Source organism: Mustela erminea, chromosome 20 (assembly GCF_009829155.1).
Source record: "Mustela erminea isolate mMusErm1 chromosome 20, mMusErm1.Pri, whole genome shotgun sequence".
Lineage (NCBI taxonomy): Eukaryota > Metazoa > Chordata > Mammalia > Carnivora > Mustelidae > Mustela > Mustela erminea.
The window spans coordinates 6,107,141-6,122,210 of NC_045633.1; the positions used below are offsets into that span (position 1 = coordinate 6,107,141).

The window sequence follows — 15,070 nt, forward strand, 5'->3', positions numbered from 1 at the left end:
GTCGTCAGATGCACTCCTTTGTTTCTAATTTTATTTGTTTTTGCTGTCTCCTTTCCTTTCCCCCTTGTTTTCCAGGGGTTCATCTGTTTTGCTCTGGTTTATTTTTCTGCACAGAATGAGTTCTAGGGTTCACGTATCAACTCTGTGTTTGGCTCTTCTTCTCTGTGGGTTTGTTGGGTGGTTGCATGTGAATTTCAGCTGAACATTTTGCTGATTTATTTTCCTTTTCTTAACGGGCTCTGCTCTTCAAGAAAAAAGAACGAGCATCGGAGGGAAGAAAGATTTCCTCCGAGCTGTGAGATGCCGCGTTCTGGTTTTTGCTGCTTTTGCTGAAGGTCTGCACTTGTGTTTTTAATTTCCTTTAAGCGTGCTCTTATTTGGGCATTTTGGAAATCACTGGTGTTACTTTTTGTTTCGTTTTTCATTATTAATTTCAAATGGCAGTGTTAGTACTTTATGGTCAGAAAATATGTCTTCTCTCTTTTTCCCTTTTTTCACTTTCTTTCTCAATGTAGCGTAGTTGGGTATTACTGAATGTTCTGTGGACACGTCCAGAAAAAGATTCCATTTATTACTCGTAGGTCCTGCATTTCAAGTGTTGATTAATTCCATCTTACTATCCAGATCTTTGTGCCTTCCTATTTTTTAAATTTTTTTTCATCTGACCAAAATGCACAGAGCTCATTGAGTTTCTCCCAATAACATTTTTCTGAATATCTTCTTTCATTTCTAATTTTTTTTTTACTTTATATGTGGTATCATTCTTGATTATATAACTCTCCAAGACTTATTTTTTTTTTTTTAAGATTTTATTTATTGGACAGACAGAGATCACAAGGAGGCAGAGAGGCAGGCAGAGAGAGAGAGAGAGAGAGAGAGAGAGAGAGAGAGAGGAGGAAGCAGGCTCTCCTCTTGAGCAGAGAGCCCGATGTGGGGCTCAATCCCAGGACCCTGGGATCATGACCTGAGCCGAAGGCAGAGGCTTTAACCCACTGAGCCACCCAGGAACCCCTCTACAAGACTTATTTTTTAAAAATGACTTCTATCAACACAAAATTATATCTGTTGCACTTAATACTCATTGTCCGTGATTTTGGCTTATTGCTGATATTTCTTCAGTGGATATACATAGCAAGTACCTAGATGCTGAATCTTTGGGTTCATGGAGGTTTCTTTTTATTTGGAGAACAATACACAAAGTTAAAAAGAAAATGAGTAATAAAAAAATAGCATGTTTGAAGCTGATAAATGCTACAGAGAGGGGCGTTGGGTGGCTCAGTCAGTTAAGCATCCAACTCTTTTTTTTTTTTTTTTTTGGAATTTTTTAAATTAATTTTTTATTTTTTCAGCATAACAGTATTCATTATTTTTGCACCACACCCAGTGCTCCATGCAATCCGTGCCCTCTCCAATACCCACCACCTGGTTCCCCCAACCTCCCACCCCCCGCCCCTTCAAAACCCTCAGATTGTTTTTCAGAGTCCATAGTATCTGATGGTTCACCTCCCCTTCCAATTTCCCTCAACTCCGTTCTCCTCTCCATCTCCCCTTGTCCTCCAAAGCATCCAACTCTTGATCTCAGCTCAGGTCTTGATCTCAGGGTCATGAGTTCAAGCCCCTCGTTGGGCTCCACACTGGGCATGGAGCCTACTTTAAAAAAATTAAAGATAAATGTTATAGAGAAAAGTAAATGAGAAACAGGGGTAGGGAATGCAGGGAGTGGGAGGAGGGGGATACTCCAACTTGTGTGATGAAATTCCCAGGAAAGGACTCATTGAAAAGGTGACACATAGCAAAGAGCTGAAGGGAGCTGAGGGAGTGAACTTGTGGAAGTCTAGGGAGAGATTGTCCCAGATGGCGAGAGCAGCAAGTGCAAAGGCCCTGAGGCAGGAGTGCATCTATTAGGTCTGAGGGTCAGTGAAGTGGCTTGTGTGGCTAGAGCTGGTTCTCCAAAGGGGTATCAGTGGGGAGCAAGGATGAGGGGTGCTGGGCAGATCCCATGGGGGCCTTTTAGGAACTTCATCTTCTTCCCAGAGTAAGTGGAGGAGCCAAAGGATTGAGGACATCTGATTGACCTTTCAACCTGTCTCCTTTGGTTGCAGAGTGGTAAATACTTCTTGCCTAGTGGATCCTGCCCATTTTTTTTATGTTTAATCTCAGTCCTTTTCTTTGGTAGAACATGTGGCATGTTACTGGATTGAAAAGCAGCAACAACGAACAATAGACCTAAATTCAAAATTCTTTCTTTTTTTCCGTAGGGAAATGTTTTAATGCTTATGGTCATAATTGCTGCATTTCCAACGTGGTGTTTCTGATTCTGAGGGGTTTTTTCCTTTTCCATTTCATTCTTTTCTTCTTCTTGTGAAAAGACAACTATTAATATCATTGTTACCTTAAATTTATGTTTCTTTAAGCTTTGTGATTACTAATAGTGTCATTTTGGTCTTATTACAAATTCCATCCCTCTGCTGGAAAAAACCCAAGAAAGCAAAACACTATCCAGAATCCCATTGTCCAGGGATAACCACTGTTGACATTATTAAGAGGGTTTTTTTTGTGTGTGTCTGTATTGCTTATGTGTGCATGTATGTGTCTGTGCTCATGTGTGTGTATCTGAAACAAAAAATAAAAACTTACTGTCCATACTGTGTCACAGCCCTCATACTTCATTTAAAAATGCATTATAAACACTTTTCCTTATAATTCAGTAATCTTGGGCAACGTCATTTTCATGTGGCCCGTTCTATAGATCTGCCTCAACTTACAGAATCATGTTCTTTTTTTTTTTTTTCCCTTTTTGAGGGACAGAGAGAGCATGAGAGGAGAGAGGTCAGTGGGAGAAGCAGAGTCCCTGCAGAGCAGGGAGCCTGATGTGGGACTCAATCCCAGGACTCCAGGATCATGACCTGAGACAAAAGCAGTGGCTTAACCAACCGAGCCACACAGTCACTCCCAGAATCATATTTTTACTGTAAGATGTGTAGTGTTTACCTAGAAAAATAGTTCTACAGCAGACATACTTGCAGCCAAACCTTTGTGCATAGCTTTAATTATTTCCTAAGAAATTCCTAATCCTGGAATTGATGGCTTTGAGAACATGTGTATTATTAAAGTGTTTGCCAAGCCCTTCTGCAATTTTTTTCAGTTTACATTCTCACTCTCAGGGCTGCGTGGTACTTTTCATTTTACCCACATTTGTCAACATCTGGTATTGTAAATTTCAAAGATATAATGCAAAGATGATACATTTTTTTACTAATTATACAGATTTACAGAATTCCATTATCATATGTATTTTGTTACTAATTTCATTGAATATTTTAATTTAAACATTGCCTACTTGTTTGTATTTATAAATGACTATGTCCTGATTTTTGCCTGTCATTTTCTTATTGAATAGTAAGAACTTTTTACATAAGGTGGATCATAAAATGTCTTTCCTGATACATATATTGCTATATTCCCTCCTTTCATGTTGTATATTATTTTTGGTAATATACATTTTTCTTAAGCGTATACATAAGGCATTCAGTTCAACTCTCATCAATATAATATCAGGTTCAACTGCCAAAAGAATTTCTCAGGGTTCCCTAATTGTTATCTGAATTATCCATCTTAGTGTTCATGGTCTCGAGTGGATTTTTAAATCTAGTAATTACATTTTCCATCTGAGAGTAGCCTTTTTAAATCTCAGATTGTTCCCTTTTCAAAGTTGCATTAGCTTCTTGAATCTCATTGAAAGTATGAACTAGATATTTTTTAGAATTCTCTCTCTTTTGGCAGTAGTTCTATTTCATGGGAGGTACTTAACTGATTTCTCATTGTTTCTCTTTATTTGACTGAGTTTTTCATACATCCTGCTATTTTTCTGTATCTGCCCTTCCGTAAAGGCGGATGAGCTCAAGAATGATGAGTGTCCCAGTTGTAATTTTTCAAAATCAGATGAAGGGAGAAAGGAGTCTTTGTATTTTTTGGAATTTTTCTTTGTCAGAACAGGAATCCTGTTCCCTAGAGCCATTTTGGAGAGATCCATGGCTGGAAACAGCTACGCATCAAACAGTCAGCCCTACTGCCCTATAAGGAGGCATTTTCCCCATGTTGGTTTTTCCCAGTTGGACCATGTTGGTCCAACTCAAAGTTGGAAGGGGTCCCTGCTTCTCTTTTCTAACAGACAGGAGTCCTTATTCAGGGCCACAGAGACAGTATACTGGCTCCAGCAGACATAGCGAGGGCACCACGACATGTCCCATCCTTCCTGAATATGAATCAGAGTGGGTGGCTGTCATCGAGTCCCTGGTGGTCTGGCCCAGGGTTGTTAGTGGGGTTCTATTGGGGGTCCTGTTGACTAGTCACCTCTGGTTAGTCCCGCTTGATCAGTAGTTTCCAAAGAGGCTTAGACTGTACATGGTTTCGATAGCACATGGTTGGGGCATTAGTAATACCGAATTGTACCCTGGCCAAGCTTTTCTTTGGCCAATGCTTCTTCCAACCTTCAGATTATCATAAAGAGAAAGTCTCAATTGGTGTTGCCATACCTTTAATGTTCTTTCACTCGCGCCGCTGGCAGAGCTCCCATTTTAACAAGGAGGGGCAGGCATAAGTCTCAGAGCCTTTGGTAAGCAGTGCCATCTACTTGGACTTGGGTAACTTGATTTGCATAAGTTTTTTCATTTTTTTTTACAGTTACTTTCTACTTGTAACCTATTGGCTTCCTTTTCAAAGGGAATATGCTATTTAAAAAGGAGACGATATAATGAAAACCACGAAGTGGATCATAATATCCAGATTTAGCAAAATCCACAAAGGCAAATAATGTTTGCCAACCACCGCTCCGTGTTCTCTTACTTATTACTTTAATTTGTACGAGTTCCTAGACACTACTGTGTGGATAGCACCGTTCTTGATTGCCAAGAAAAATACAGATGTTCTCTTATTTTTGTATTTCTTTTGGAAAATGGGCAGAGGATAATTTAAGTTTTTTTTTTTTTTAAGATTTATTGACTTATTTATTTATTTGAGAGGTAGGGAGGAGCAGAGGGAGAAGCAGGCTCCCCGCTAAGCAGGGAGCCCAATGCGGGGCTCCAACCCAGGACCCCGGGATCATGACCTGAGCCGAAGGCCGATGCTTAACCAACTGAGCCACCCAGGTGCCCCGAGGACAACCAAATATTAAATGTGGATGCATAGAAACGCCAGTTATCACCCCTGCTTTGAATTTCTTCTCCTCCTATTTTTAGGAGCTGTTGAGGAAGTTTTGTGAATGGAGGAAAAAAATCATTATGAAATTTGTAGATTTGAGTTAGGAAGTCTTTCTTGGGGAGTGAGGAGCTCCGTGATGTTCTTCCCCTCTAGTGATTTGGATGTCTTTGGAATGTCCTTTCCTTACCCCTCTCTCATGTTTCCCTTTGAGTAGATGGAAACATCTTTGTGGTCAAAAACACACTGAAAGCCATCTTGTTTATTCGGATAATGTCGATATCTGTAATGATGATGATGATTTATCATTTGCTAAATGCCAGACACTGTGCTTGTCATTTTGCATGAGTCACCATATCTTAGCTCCACAGTAAGTCTATGAAAAAGACTTTTTTCTTTTTAATAATCTCTGTGCCTAACATGGGGCTTAAACTCAACGACCCTGAGATTGAGAATTGCATGCTCTACTGACTGAGTCAGCCCGGCGCCCTTGGAAAAAAAAAAAAAAAAAAACTCCTGTTCCGATTTATAGATGAGAAAAATTGAGCCTCAGAGAGCCTAGCTAGCTTATCCAGGGACCCACGGAGGCAAGGGCAGAGGGGAGATTTAAACCCAAGCAGAGTTTGACTCTGGGGCTTGTGTATGTACTTGCGAAGGGATGCTATTTCTCAAGGGGGTCATACCGGGCACTTGGGGGAAGGCATCTGTAGAGAAAACAGCATCATGGAGACAAGGTGGTAGTCATCCAAATGGTGCTGAGAGCCAGGATGCTGGGAGAATGTGCTAAGAATCCACTGACCGTGGGAGACCGTCATATCATTCTTTCAGAATAAGAAAGCACATAGCAGACAGAAGAGAGGTAAAAACATACAGCACTGAGTGACTGAATGAGAGAACTAACAAAAGTGTGTGTGTGTAAGATGAGAAACAGAGCCAGAGCCAGAACATTGCATAAACACAGAATATTCATTTTTTTCCTGAAAACCGTGGAATAGTTACAAAAAACACATAGCATACCTGGCTACAAACATGTACGTGCACACCTCCCCCCCAAAAAAACCCCTCAACACATTTTTTTAAGGTAAATCTGTCTATAGTCTAACTTTTCTTATTGTAACCGATGAAATAATATCAATTCAGGTCATGGACTTTGTCCTGTCACCCTGTCTCCCTTCAGGTTCAAGTTGCTGAGCCAGGAGGAAGGCGAGTACTTCAACGTGCCTGTGCCGCCAGAAGGAAGCGAGGGCAATGAAGAGCTGAGGCAGAAATTCGAGGTGAGCTGTGGTTCTTTCTATGCCAGTGGGAACTGCTAGAGTGTCTCATATGCCTCGTATGCTGGGTCTCCGGTTATGAAAGGCCTTCTACCAAGGCCTTTCATGACTCTGTGCCTTTGCAGTGTTTTTCTGGCTCCAAGAAAACTCCTATGCATCCTGCAAAACCCCAACCAAGTGTGTCCTGCTTCATGAAGGCATTCCTTCCTCCTTGTCCTCACTTAAAAATTTAGACTTTTCCTCGAAAGTGCTCCTTCACTTCTCCGGTCTTATTTTATTTTATTTTTTTTTAAGATTTTATTTATTTATTTTAGAGATAGAAAGGGGGAGCAGAGGGACAGGGACAAGCAGACTCCACACTGAGCACAGAGCCTGATGTGGGGCCCAAGACCACGATCTTGAGATCATGACCCAAACCAAAATTAAGAGCTGGATGCTTAACTCACTGAGCCACATAGGCGCACCCATTCTCAGGTCATTTTGATGATAGCTTGGCTTGGAATGGTAATAATGGTGAATGAAAGAAATAGATAGAATTGGGCTCTATTTTGGAGGCTGAGTTAAACTTGCTGAGGGATAGAATCTGGAGTGGAGCTATTGGCGGGATGGTGCTGTACTGTTAACAAATGGAATTGTTTGTGCTGGTGACTTCATGAAATACCCATGGGTCTATCTTCCAAAAATGAAGAGTCCTTGACCCTGAATCTTGGGCTACACTCTGGCTCTCCTTCTACCTCAGCTAAGCCCTTTCTGTTCATGGGGGGTGGGGCAAGATACCCTGTTTTCAGCTGTGTGAGAGTTGCAGACACATCCTAGTTTTACAACGAAAATGTTTTGGGGAAAATGAGTTTGAGGTCTTTCATTATATGTGTATTGAGTGATTTTAAAGTAGTTTCATAAGGGAAAACACATTATTTTGTTTGTACCAACTCAATATACTGAGTCTGATGGGAAAACATCAATTCTAGATAAATAGTAATGGCCTGCTAACTCTGGAAAAAAAATTGTATAAAACAGCTAAAATGAAATTATTGTCATTTTTATTCAGCAAATAATCATACAGGCAGATAAAAAACTTGTGACCAGGTAAAGTTCTATGAAAGAGAGGTCCATGTTAACTCTGAGAACATATGGGGTGGGGGAGAGACAGGAGGACAAGGAAGGTGTCATTAAGGCAACAACAGTGCAAATTAACTGAGTAGAGAGAGGAAAAGAAAATTCCATTCAGCGAGGATGGCATGTACAAAGGCCCTGTGGTGGGGAGTTCTGTAACAACTATGTGAAACTTAAAGAAGACCAGTGTGGGTAGAGGAGAGAGAGTTCAGGGTAATACTGGGGAAGTGGCTGGTCATCATAGTAGAAGGGCTGTGCTGGCCTTGGCAAGGATTTTTGGCATTTATCCCAAGATCCATGTTAGTCTGCCCCTCAACTTGACAGAAATAGCACTTGAGTATTGACTCTTGTTGTGCCCTCCACACAAGTTAGTGTTGATGGGTCGACCCAGGGGGGATATCCCTTTCTGGAAACAAGTGGGATGAACACATTGACCTTGGGCTTACCAGTCATTTCTCCAGTGAACTTGGCAAGGGAAGGTCATTCCCGTGGAGCCGGCTCAAGTCCAGATGGGCTGGTAAAAGGACATCCCACTCAGTAGAGCCAAGAACTAGACACGGTTGATTAGTCCTTCCAGAGAACACCTTCCAGCTCTTTCTCTCAACTTTTTGATGAAGCTGTGCCCATTTGCTGCTGCATTAAAAATGTATCATCCCAGGTATTAAAACAAAACAAAACAAAACACCCCAAGTCCACTGTTTTCTTGTATAAAATGGTGTCTCAGTTTGCAAAATGATTTCTCCCATGCTCGGGTAGCCGGGGTGACATTTCAGGACATCAAGGAAACAGTTCCTATGTGAACATAGTGTTTGTCCGGGCCAGTTACTGGCATGGAGTAAAGGACTGTTTTATCTGCGAGCAACAAAATGCAGCCGTTTATTCCTAGCGAGAGCCCACAAACGCTTGTTTATGCCTGAATTATAATTGCTCTGTACCGTAGTTGTTGATTAAAAAAAAAAAAAATGTTTCCAACCAACCGAGAATTATTCTCAGACACACAGGGAAATTTCAGTTGACCTTGAACGTGAGAAATGTAATCCCTGTGCAATAACCAATTAGCACTCGGAATGACTCAGAAATTACTTTCAAGCCTCTTATGTGGAGAAATTCTGAGTGACGGTAAAATCGAGCTGCTGGCATTGGGGTAATAGAATTTCACGGCAGGGGGAGCTTGGTGCAGTGGCTGCCCGTGGTGAATTTCAGAACGTCTTGAGTTGGCTCGGTCTGGGGTGGACCAGGGGCTTGTTTTCTGACCACGGGCTTGTCTCTGGGTCAGCAAAGGGAAAACTCCACTTTGGATGGTTCAATAGTGGGTTTTCTGACGGTCTTAGAATTTTCTTAAATCATACAGTGCTTCCTCTGGGCCCTTTATTGTTTTAAGTGCTCCGGAAATATGAGCGTATTTAACTCTCGCAGAACCTCTGAATGGTAGGTGCTATCATCCTCACTGGTTTTTTGTTGTTATTGTTGTTTTTTGGGGTTTTTTGTTTGTTTGTTTTGGTCTTATGGAGAGGAAGCAGAGTCCCAGTGAGATTAAGCAACTCTGCCATCCTAGAGCTAGCCGCTCATTACCCTGCATTGAGTTTCCCCACAACAGACCACAAGGATTCAAGTGCAAGTAGTTTCTTGGGGAGGTGATCACAGGAAGCTTCACTGCGGAGAGGGGAAGGGGGGGGGCGTTTCATGGAGCACATCAGCCCGTGGGCAGCTGGGGTTTAAGCACACCGGAGAACTCTGGGAGTTGAATATGTGCCTTAGGGGTGGTAATGGCGGGGGGGGGGGGGTCCTAACCCGGGGTGGGGCAGGAAACTGCAGTATCGTCCACCAGCTCAGCTTCTGTTGCTGCCTGGTGGCCGCTCTCTGGGGGAGTTCCCTGGCCAGCCCTCTTGGACTCTGCTGCTCCAGCAGCCAGGCTGCGAGTGCCCAGGTGGTCACAGGCGGAGAGACAAGAGTGTCAGGGGGTCTTGGTGGGACACCTGGGCCTCATTGGTGCAGTGAAGCCCTGTCCTATACAGGTGGTTCAAGCGTCAGGCTGCCTAGATTGGAGTCGGGCTCTGCCACTCGCTTGCTGAGTGACGGTAGGCAACTTACTTTCTCTCTCTGAGCCTTCGGTTCCCCATCTGTAAAATGAGGGAAGCAGAATGCTTCTCAGCTTCTAAGGTTATGTGAGGACCGAACGAGAGAATGCATTTAGGACAGCATCTGGTGCGTCATAGTTTCCCGATGTCAGGCCACTGTTGTCATTACCAGCTTCACCCTTGGAATAAATGAAGCTCGGAACATATTCCTTCTGGGATTTGGAAGGGCCGGTTGGGGATTGGGAAGGATCTATAGGGGCTCCAAGCCTCCTGAGGCCTTGCCTCTGCTGCTGGGCCCTGGGATGCCTGTAGAAGCCCCTCTTAATTGCAGAGGAGTCTGTAGCTGAAGCCAGGGCAGGCACTAATTGTCTGGGAAGGATCTATAGGGGCTCCAAGCCTCCTGAGGCCTTGCCTCTGCTGCTGGGCCCTGGGATGCCTGTAGAAGCCCCTCTTAATTGCAGAGGAGTCTGTAGCTGAAGCCAGGGCAGGCACTAATTGTCTGAAAAGTGGCCCGGGAGACTGGCTCCCCAGGTGTCTCTGCCGCCGTCCCGTGCAGTCTGGAAGGACGCAGTTCTCCTGGCTCAGAACTCTAGTCTATTTGTTTTCTCTTTGAGCACTGAATTCTAGGGCTCCACACTGCGACGTAAAAAGTCAACCATCAGAGTATTCCTGTTTCCGAAGACCTATCCATCCCAGCAAGATAGAGGATCATTTTAATTTGGGCCTCGATTTTGAAGATGTTTGTCTTTGACGGAACATCTGCTGGACCTGCGGCCCCAGGGAAACAGGGGGCTTCCAGAGGGACAAAGACAGGCTTCTTGTCTCCCAAAGGTTCACCGTGGAGGGGTCACAAGCCCAAATGTTTTCAGGAGCCAGACAGATAAAAAGGAGGGGGAAAACTTGGTGTCAGACAGTAGGGTGTGGTGGGGATGGTGGTACACTTGGGAAATCCAAGATCAAAGCCACAGCCTGGTCACGTTCTGGTGGGAGCCCCTTCCTGGTTCCTAGATGGCTGTCTTCTCACTGTGTCCTCACTTGGTGGAGGGGCTGAGGGACCTCTCTGGGGCCTCTTTTATGAGGGCACTGATCCCACCCATGGGGCCTCCACACTCATGACCTAATCCCCTCTCAAAGGTCCCATCTCCTAAAGCCATCACCCTTGTGGTGTAGGATTTTAACATGTGAATTTTGGAGGGGACACAAACATGATAACCTACAGAGGGGGACACAAACACTCTAGCTCCGAAGGGGCCTATACCTATGAGAAAAAAGAAGCAAATTGAGCTGGAGAGTGGAAAGAGGGTTTCTGGTCCTGAATTCAGAGGAGAGAAGGTTGCTCACAGGACTGGGGTATGGGGGAGGGGGGAGGGGCGGTGAAGCTGGTGGCCGCTTGCTGCTCCTTTTGAAGGACAAAAAGAAAAAATTTCCACGAAGCAAGGTCAAACGGAGAATGGGGGAAATTGGAGCCCCTTACTCATGGTTCACCAGCAGGATGTCCTGGGGGACCTGGGGTGTCCCCCTGAGGGCTAGGATGGGGGCTGGGGACCAGGGGACGGTCAGGATTCAGATCCGCCCAGGTTGAAGAATGCAGGGTGTGGGTCAGGTGGGTCCTGAGTCAGATTCAAGGAAGGTGGGAGGTGCGGCCCCGGAGCAGGGAAAGGCAGTAGGGCGGGCAGAAAGGAGGGGACGCGTTTAGCAGCCTGGGCAGGACTCGAGGGCTGGGACGTGAGGCTTTGGGATGATGGAAAGGTATGGCCCAGAAAAGACAGTACGACTTCTGTCTTGGGCACTTGGCTTCTTTACGACCTACCTGATGAGCTCATGTTGGAACCACCAGCTCTATGTCTATGACCCCCAGACCTCTGTCTGCAGCTCAGATACCATTTCTCAGTCTCAAACCCTACAGAGGCCATTGCTTTCTGGATATGGATCCTTGGTTCTCCCAGAGACACTTGAATCTCCGCAGATCTCAGGGCAAAACAGTATGACCGGGTGTGTCCGCAGCAGCTCTGTTAGTAGCCCCACAGTGGAAGCGACACAAATGCCCATGAACGGGTCAACGCAGACAAGTCAGCAGGACAGTGGGGCAGACTACCAGCTTGGCAGTTTCACGGGTGAATTTCATGAACATGATCATGAGCGAAAGCAGCCAGATGCAAAAGACTACTTCTCCCATAGAGGGAAGCCTGTCAGACTTCCACAGATCTTCACCAAATGTGTGGGTTTCCAGAAATTCTCCAGTCCTCTGTGGACACCAACTGGGCGTCCTACAATTGAATTCACAGACAACACCTGGAGTTAGGACCTCACAGGTTAAGGCCTCTGTCCAGACTCGGGTCACACATGGTGGGTTCCCAGGTCACCCACACTTCTGTCTGACTTGATACCAATCCGGGGTTCCCACTACCCCTCCCTCCTCTGATTCTCTAATTGGCTAGAACAGCTCACAGAACTGAAGGACACACTTCCTTATATAAACTGGTTTATTGTACATAAAGGATATGATAAAGGCTACAGATGAACAGCCAGACGAGGAGACACATAGGGTAGGGTCTGAAAGGAGTGCCGGAGCTTCTGTCCTCCGCGGGGTCAGGATTCATCATTCTGGAAGCTCTTCGAACGCCACAGTTTAGGGGTTTTTACGAAGACTTCGTCATGGAGACGCAATCGATTATTAACTCAGTCTCCAGCCCTGAAATGGGGCTGAAAGTAACAAGCTTCTCCTCATGGTTTGGTCTGTCAGGTGACCATCCCCCATCCAGGAACCCAATCAAGAGTTTCCTCGTTAGAATAGAAGATGCTCCTCTCAGGAAATTACAAGAGATTTAGGAGCGTTGCGTCAGGAACCAAGAGCAGAGACCAAATATATATTCCTTATTATGTCACACACTCTGATTCTATTTAATGAAGTTCAAGGACAAACAAAACTGACCTACAGAGATTGTGTTCGTGGGAGGCAGGATTGGCTGGGAAGGGGCACGGAGAACTTTCTGAGGGTGATGGAAATTGCGGTTTGGGTTTATGGATATATACATTTGTCCAAATTCATAGAACTATCTGCTTGATATCTTGTGCATTTCAGCGTATCTAATGTAATTTTTAGTTTTTTTTTTTTAATTTTTAAATATTTATTTATCTTTTAGTAAAGATTGAGTGGGGGAGGGGCAGAGGGAGAGAGAAGCCCAGGGAGACTCTGCGCTGAGCACGGAGCCCGACATGGGGCTTGATCTCACGATCCTGAGATCAGGACCCGAGCTGAAGTCAAGAGTCAGGCGCTTACCTGACGGAGCCTGCCCAGGCGCCCCTCCATTGTAAGTTGTAAAACATTAATCACAAAAAGAAGGAAAATGGCGGATGCTTTGTCAGCTGCCCAGATGGGATGAACAGTGGACAGGCACATCCCGAGGGAGAGAGAAGCCTTGCAGGGACGGCCACTGGGGACGGGAGTCTCAGCTTGCCCGAAGTCAGGCTCTTCCCGTCCTCTTGCCCACACCTCCACATCTGCCTTTCCTTCGCTCCTCTCCTGAGTGGAAAGTGCCACCATCCTGTCTTCCCGTGCATCCAACGCAGAAGCCAAGGCCTTGCCCTTCATTCCTCATCCTCTCTCCCAGGCGGCACCAGCTCTGATGAGTCTACCTCCAAATCCGTCCACTTTGTTCCATCCACACCGCAGACACCCCCGAGGTCGGGTCCTGCCATCTTGCACCTTGATGACTGTGGTCATTTCCTTCTAGTGGTTCTCAAAGTCACCTTCAAATGGGTCTCTTCGCTGGGCCCAGGGTGGTCTTCTAAATGGAATATGATCATACCATGGCCTCCTTAAAGCCCCCCCCCTTTTTTTAAAGATTTATTTATTTGAGGAGGGGGGTGACAGAGAGAATCTCAAGCTGACCCTTCTCTGAGCTCAGAGCCCAACACAGGGCTCCATGTCGCAAGCCTGAGACCACGATCTGAGCTGAAACCAAGAGTCGGAGCTTCACCAACTTTGCCATCCAGGGACGAGCCTTTCATGCTCAGAATCAGCTCCGACTCCTTAAGAGGGTTTACCTGGTCCGGCTTATCTTTGGGCTGCTACCCGAGCCATACCTGCCTTGCACTGTGTCTGCTTCTTCGAGTGTGTCTTGCTTTCTGCTCCATTAATTCTATTTCTGCTGCTGACATCAAGTTGTTTGCCTGGAAAGCTCTCCTGCTTATCCTTTAGACCCAGGGTCCGGGACCTAGTCCCTGAGGCGGGGCGGATTCTCTGAACATCCACAGTCGTCTTTCTCCCTGATTGACCCTCGGCATCTAGAGTACCCCCAGCATGCCACAGGAACTCCATGAGTTTCTTCTGAATACATGACGCTTTCTCTCGGTCTTTAAAAGTCAGTTGAATAGGGGCGCTTGGGTGGCTCAGTCAGCAGAGTGTCTGGCTCTTGGTTCCAGTCTGGGTCATGACCTCGGGGTCCTGAAATAGAGCCCCGTGTCAGGCTCCGTCCTCAACGTGGAGTCTGCTTCTCCCTCTTCCTCTGTTCCTCCCCTTACCTTTCTCTCTCTCTGGAATAAATAAATAAAATCCTTAAAAAAAAAAAAAAGACAACTGAATAATAAGACAGTTATAATAGCTGCCATTTGTTGAGTACCTGCCACATGCTAGGAATGGTGCTAAGGACCCTGCGCGACATTCTGTCCTGTCCGGATCTCCACTGGCTTGAAAGGGTTTAGCAAGGTTCATTCACTGAGGACAAGTCAGTGCTTACTCTGCTGGGTGCTGTTTGGGTCACCAGGGAAAGGGGAACGAGAGACAAAAATCCTTGCCCTCTTGGAGGTTGTGTTCTAGCGTGAGGATGAAGAGGAGAAATTAAGAAACGAGTAAAACTGGGTTTGTGGGATGGTGATAAGGGATATGGAGAAAAATAAGTAAGGGTTTGAATAAAGATGGCAGAGAGCTTCTGCATGTCGGTGTTGGCAAAGGCTGTGGTTTTTTTTCCCCCCAAGATTTTACTTATTTGAGAGCGAGCGGGGAGAGGGACAAGCAGACTCTGCGCGGAGCGTGGAGCCCGACGCGGGGCGCGATCCCACGACGCTGGGATCGTGACCTGAGCTGGAAGCAGTCTGCCGCTTGAGCAACGGAGCCACCCCGGGGCCCCAGGAAAGGCCGTCTTATCTGATGTGAGGGCGCTCTGGGAAAGAAGTCAGAGGCGCAGGGGAGGACAGCAAGTGCAGAGGCGCAGGGGCAAGGGCATCTTTGGTGCTTTCAGAGAACAGCAGCGAGGCCAGGGTGATGCGAGCAGAAGAGGCCCCAAATCAGAGAACGTGCAGAGGGGCAGGGACATCTCTGGCCTTTGGCCTTTTCTCTTGAGAGAGATGCTGAAGTTCGGGATGTCTGAGTAGAGAGTGTCCTGAGCTCATGGTTCCCTCCGGATTACAGCC

General features: G+C 45.7%; 1 protein-coding gene across 3 annotated transcripts in view; it reads left to right on the forward strand.

Annotated features, from left to right (window-relative positions):
• The window catches only part of PRKCB (protein kinase C beta), a 324,117-nt gene that overhangs the window by 223,294 nt on the left and 85,753 nt on the right, over positions 1-15,070 (forward strand). For all 3 annotated transcript variants that reach the window (XM_032326950.1, XM_032326949.1, XM_032326948.1), the window contains exon 8: positions 6,374-6,470. In XM_032326950.1, the coding sequence (XP_032182841.1) occupies positions 6,374-6,470 (97 nt within the window). The remainder of the gene's footprint in view (positions 1-6,373; positions 6,471-15,070) is intronic.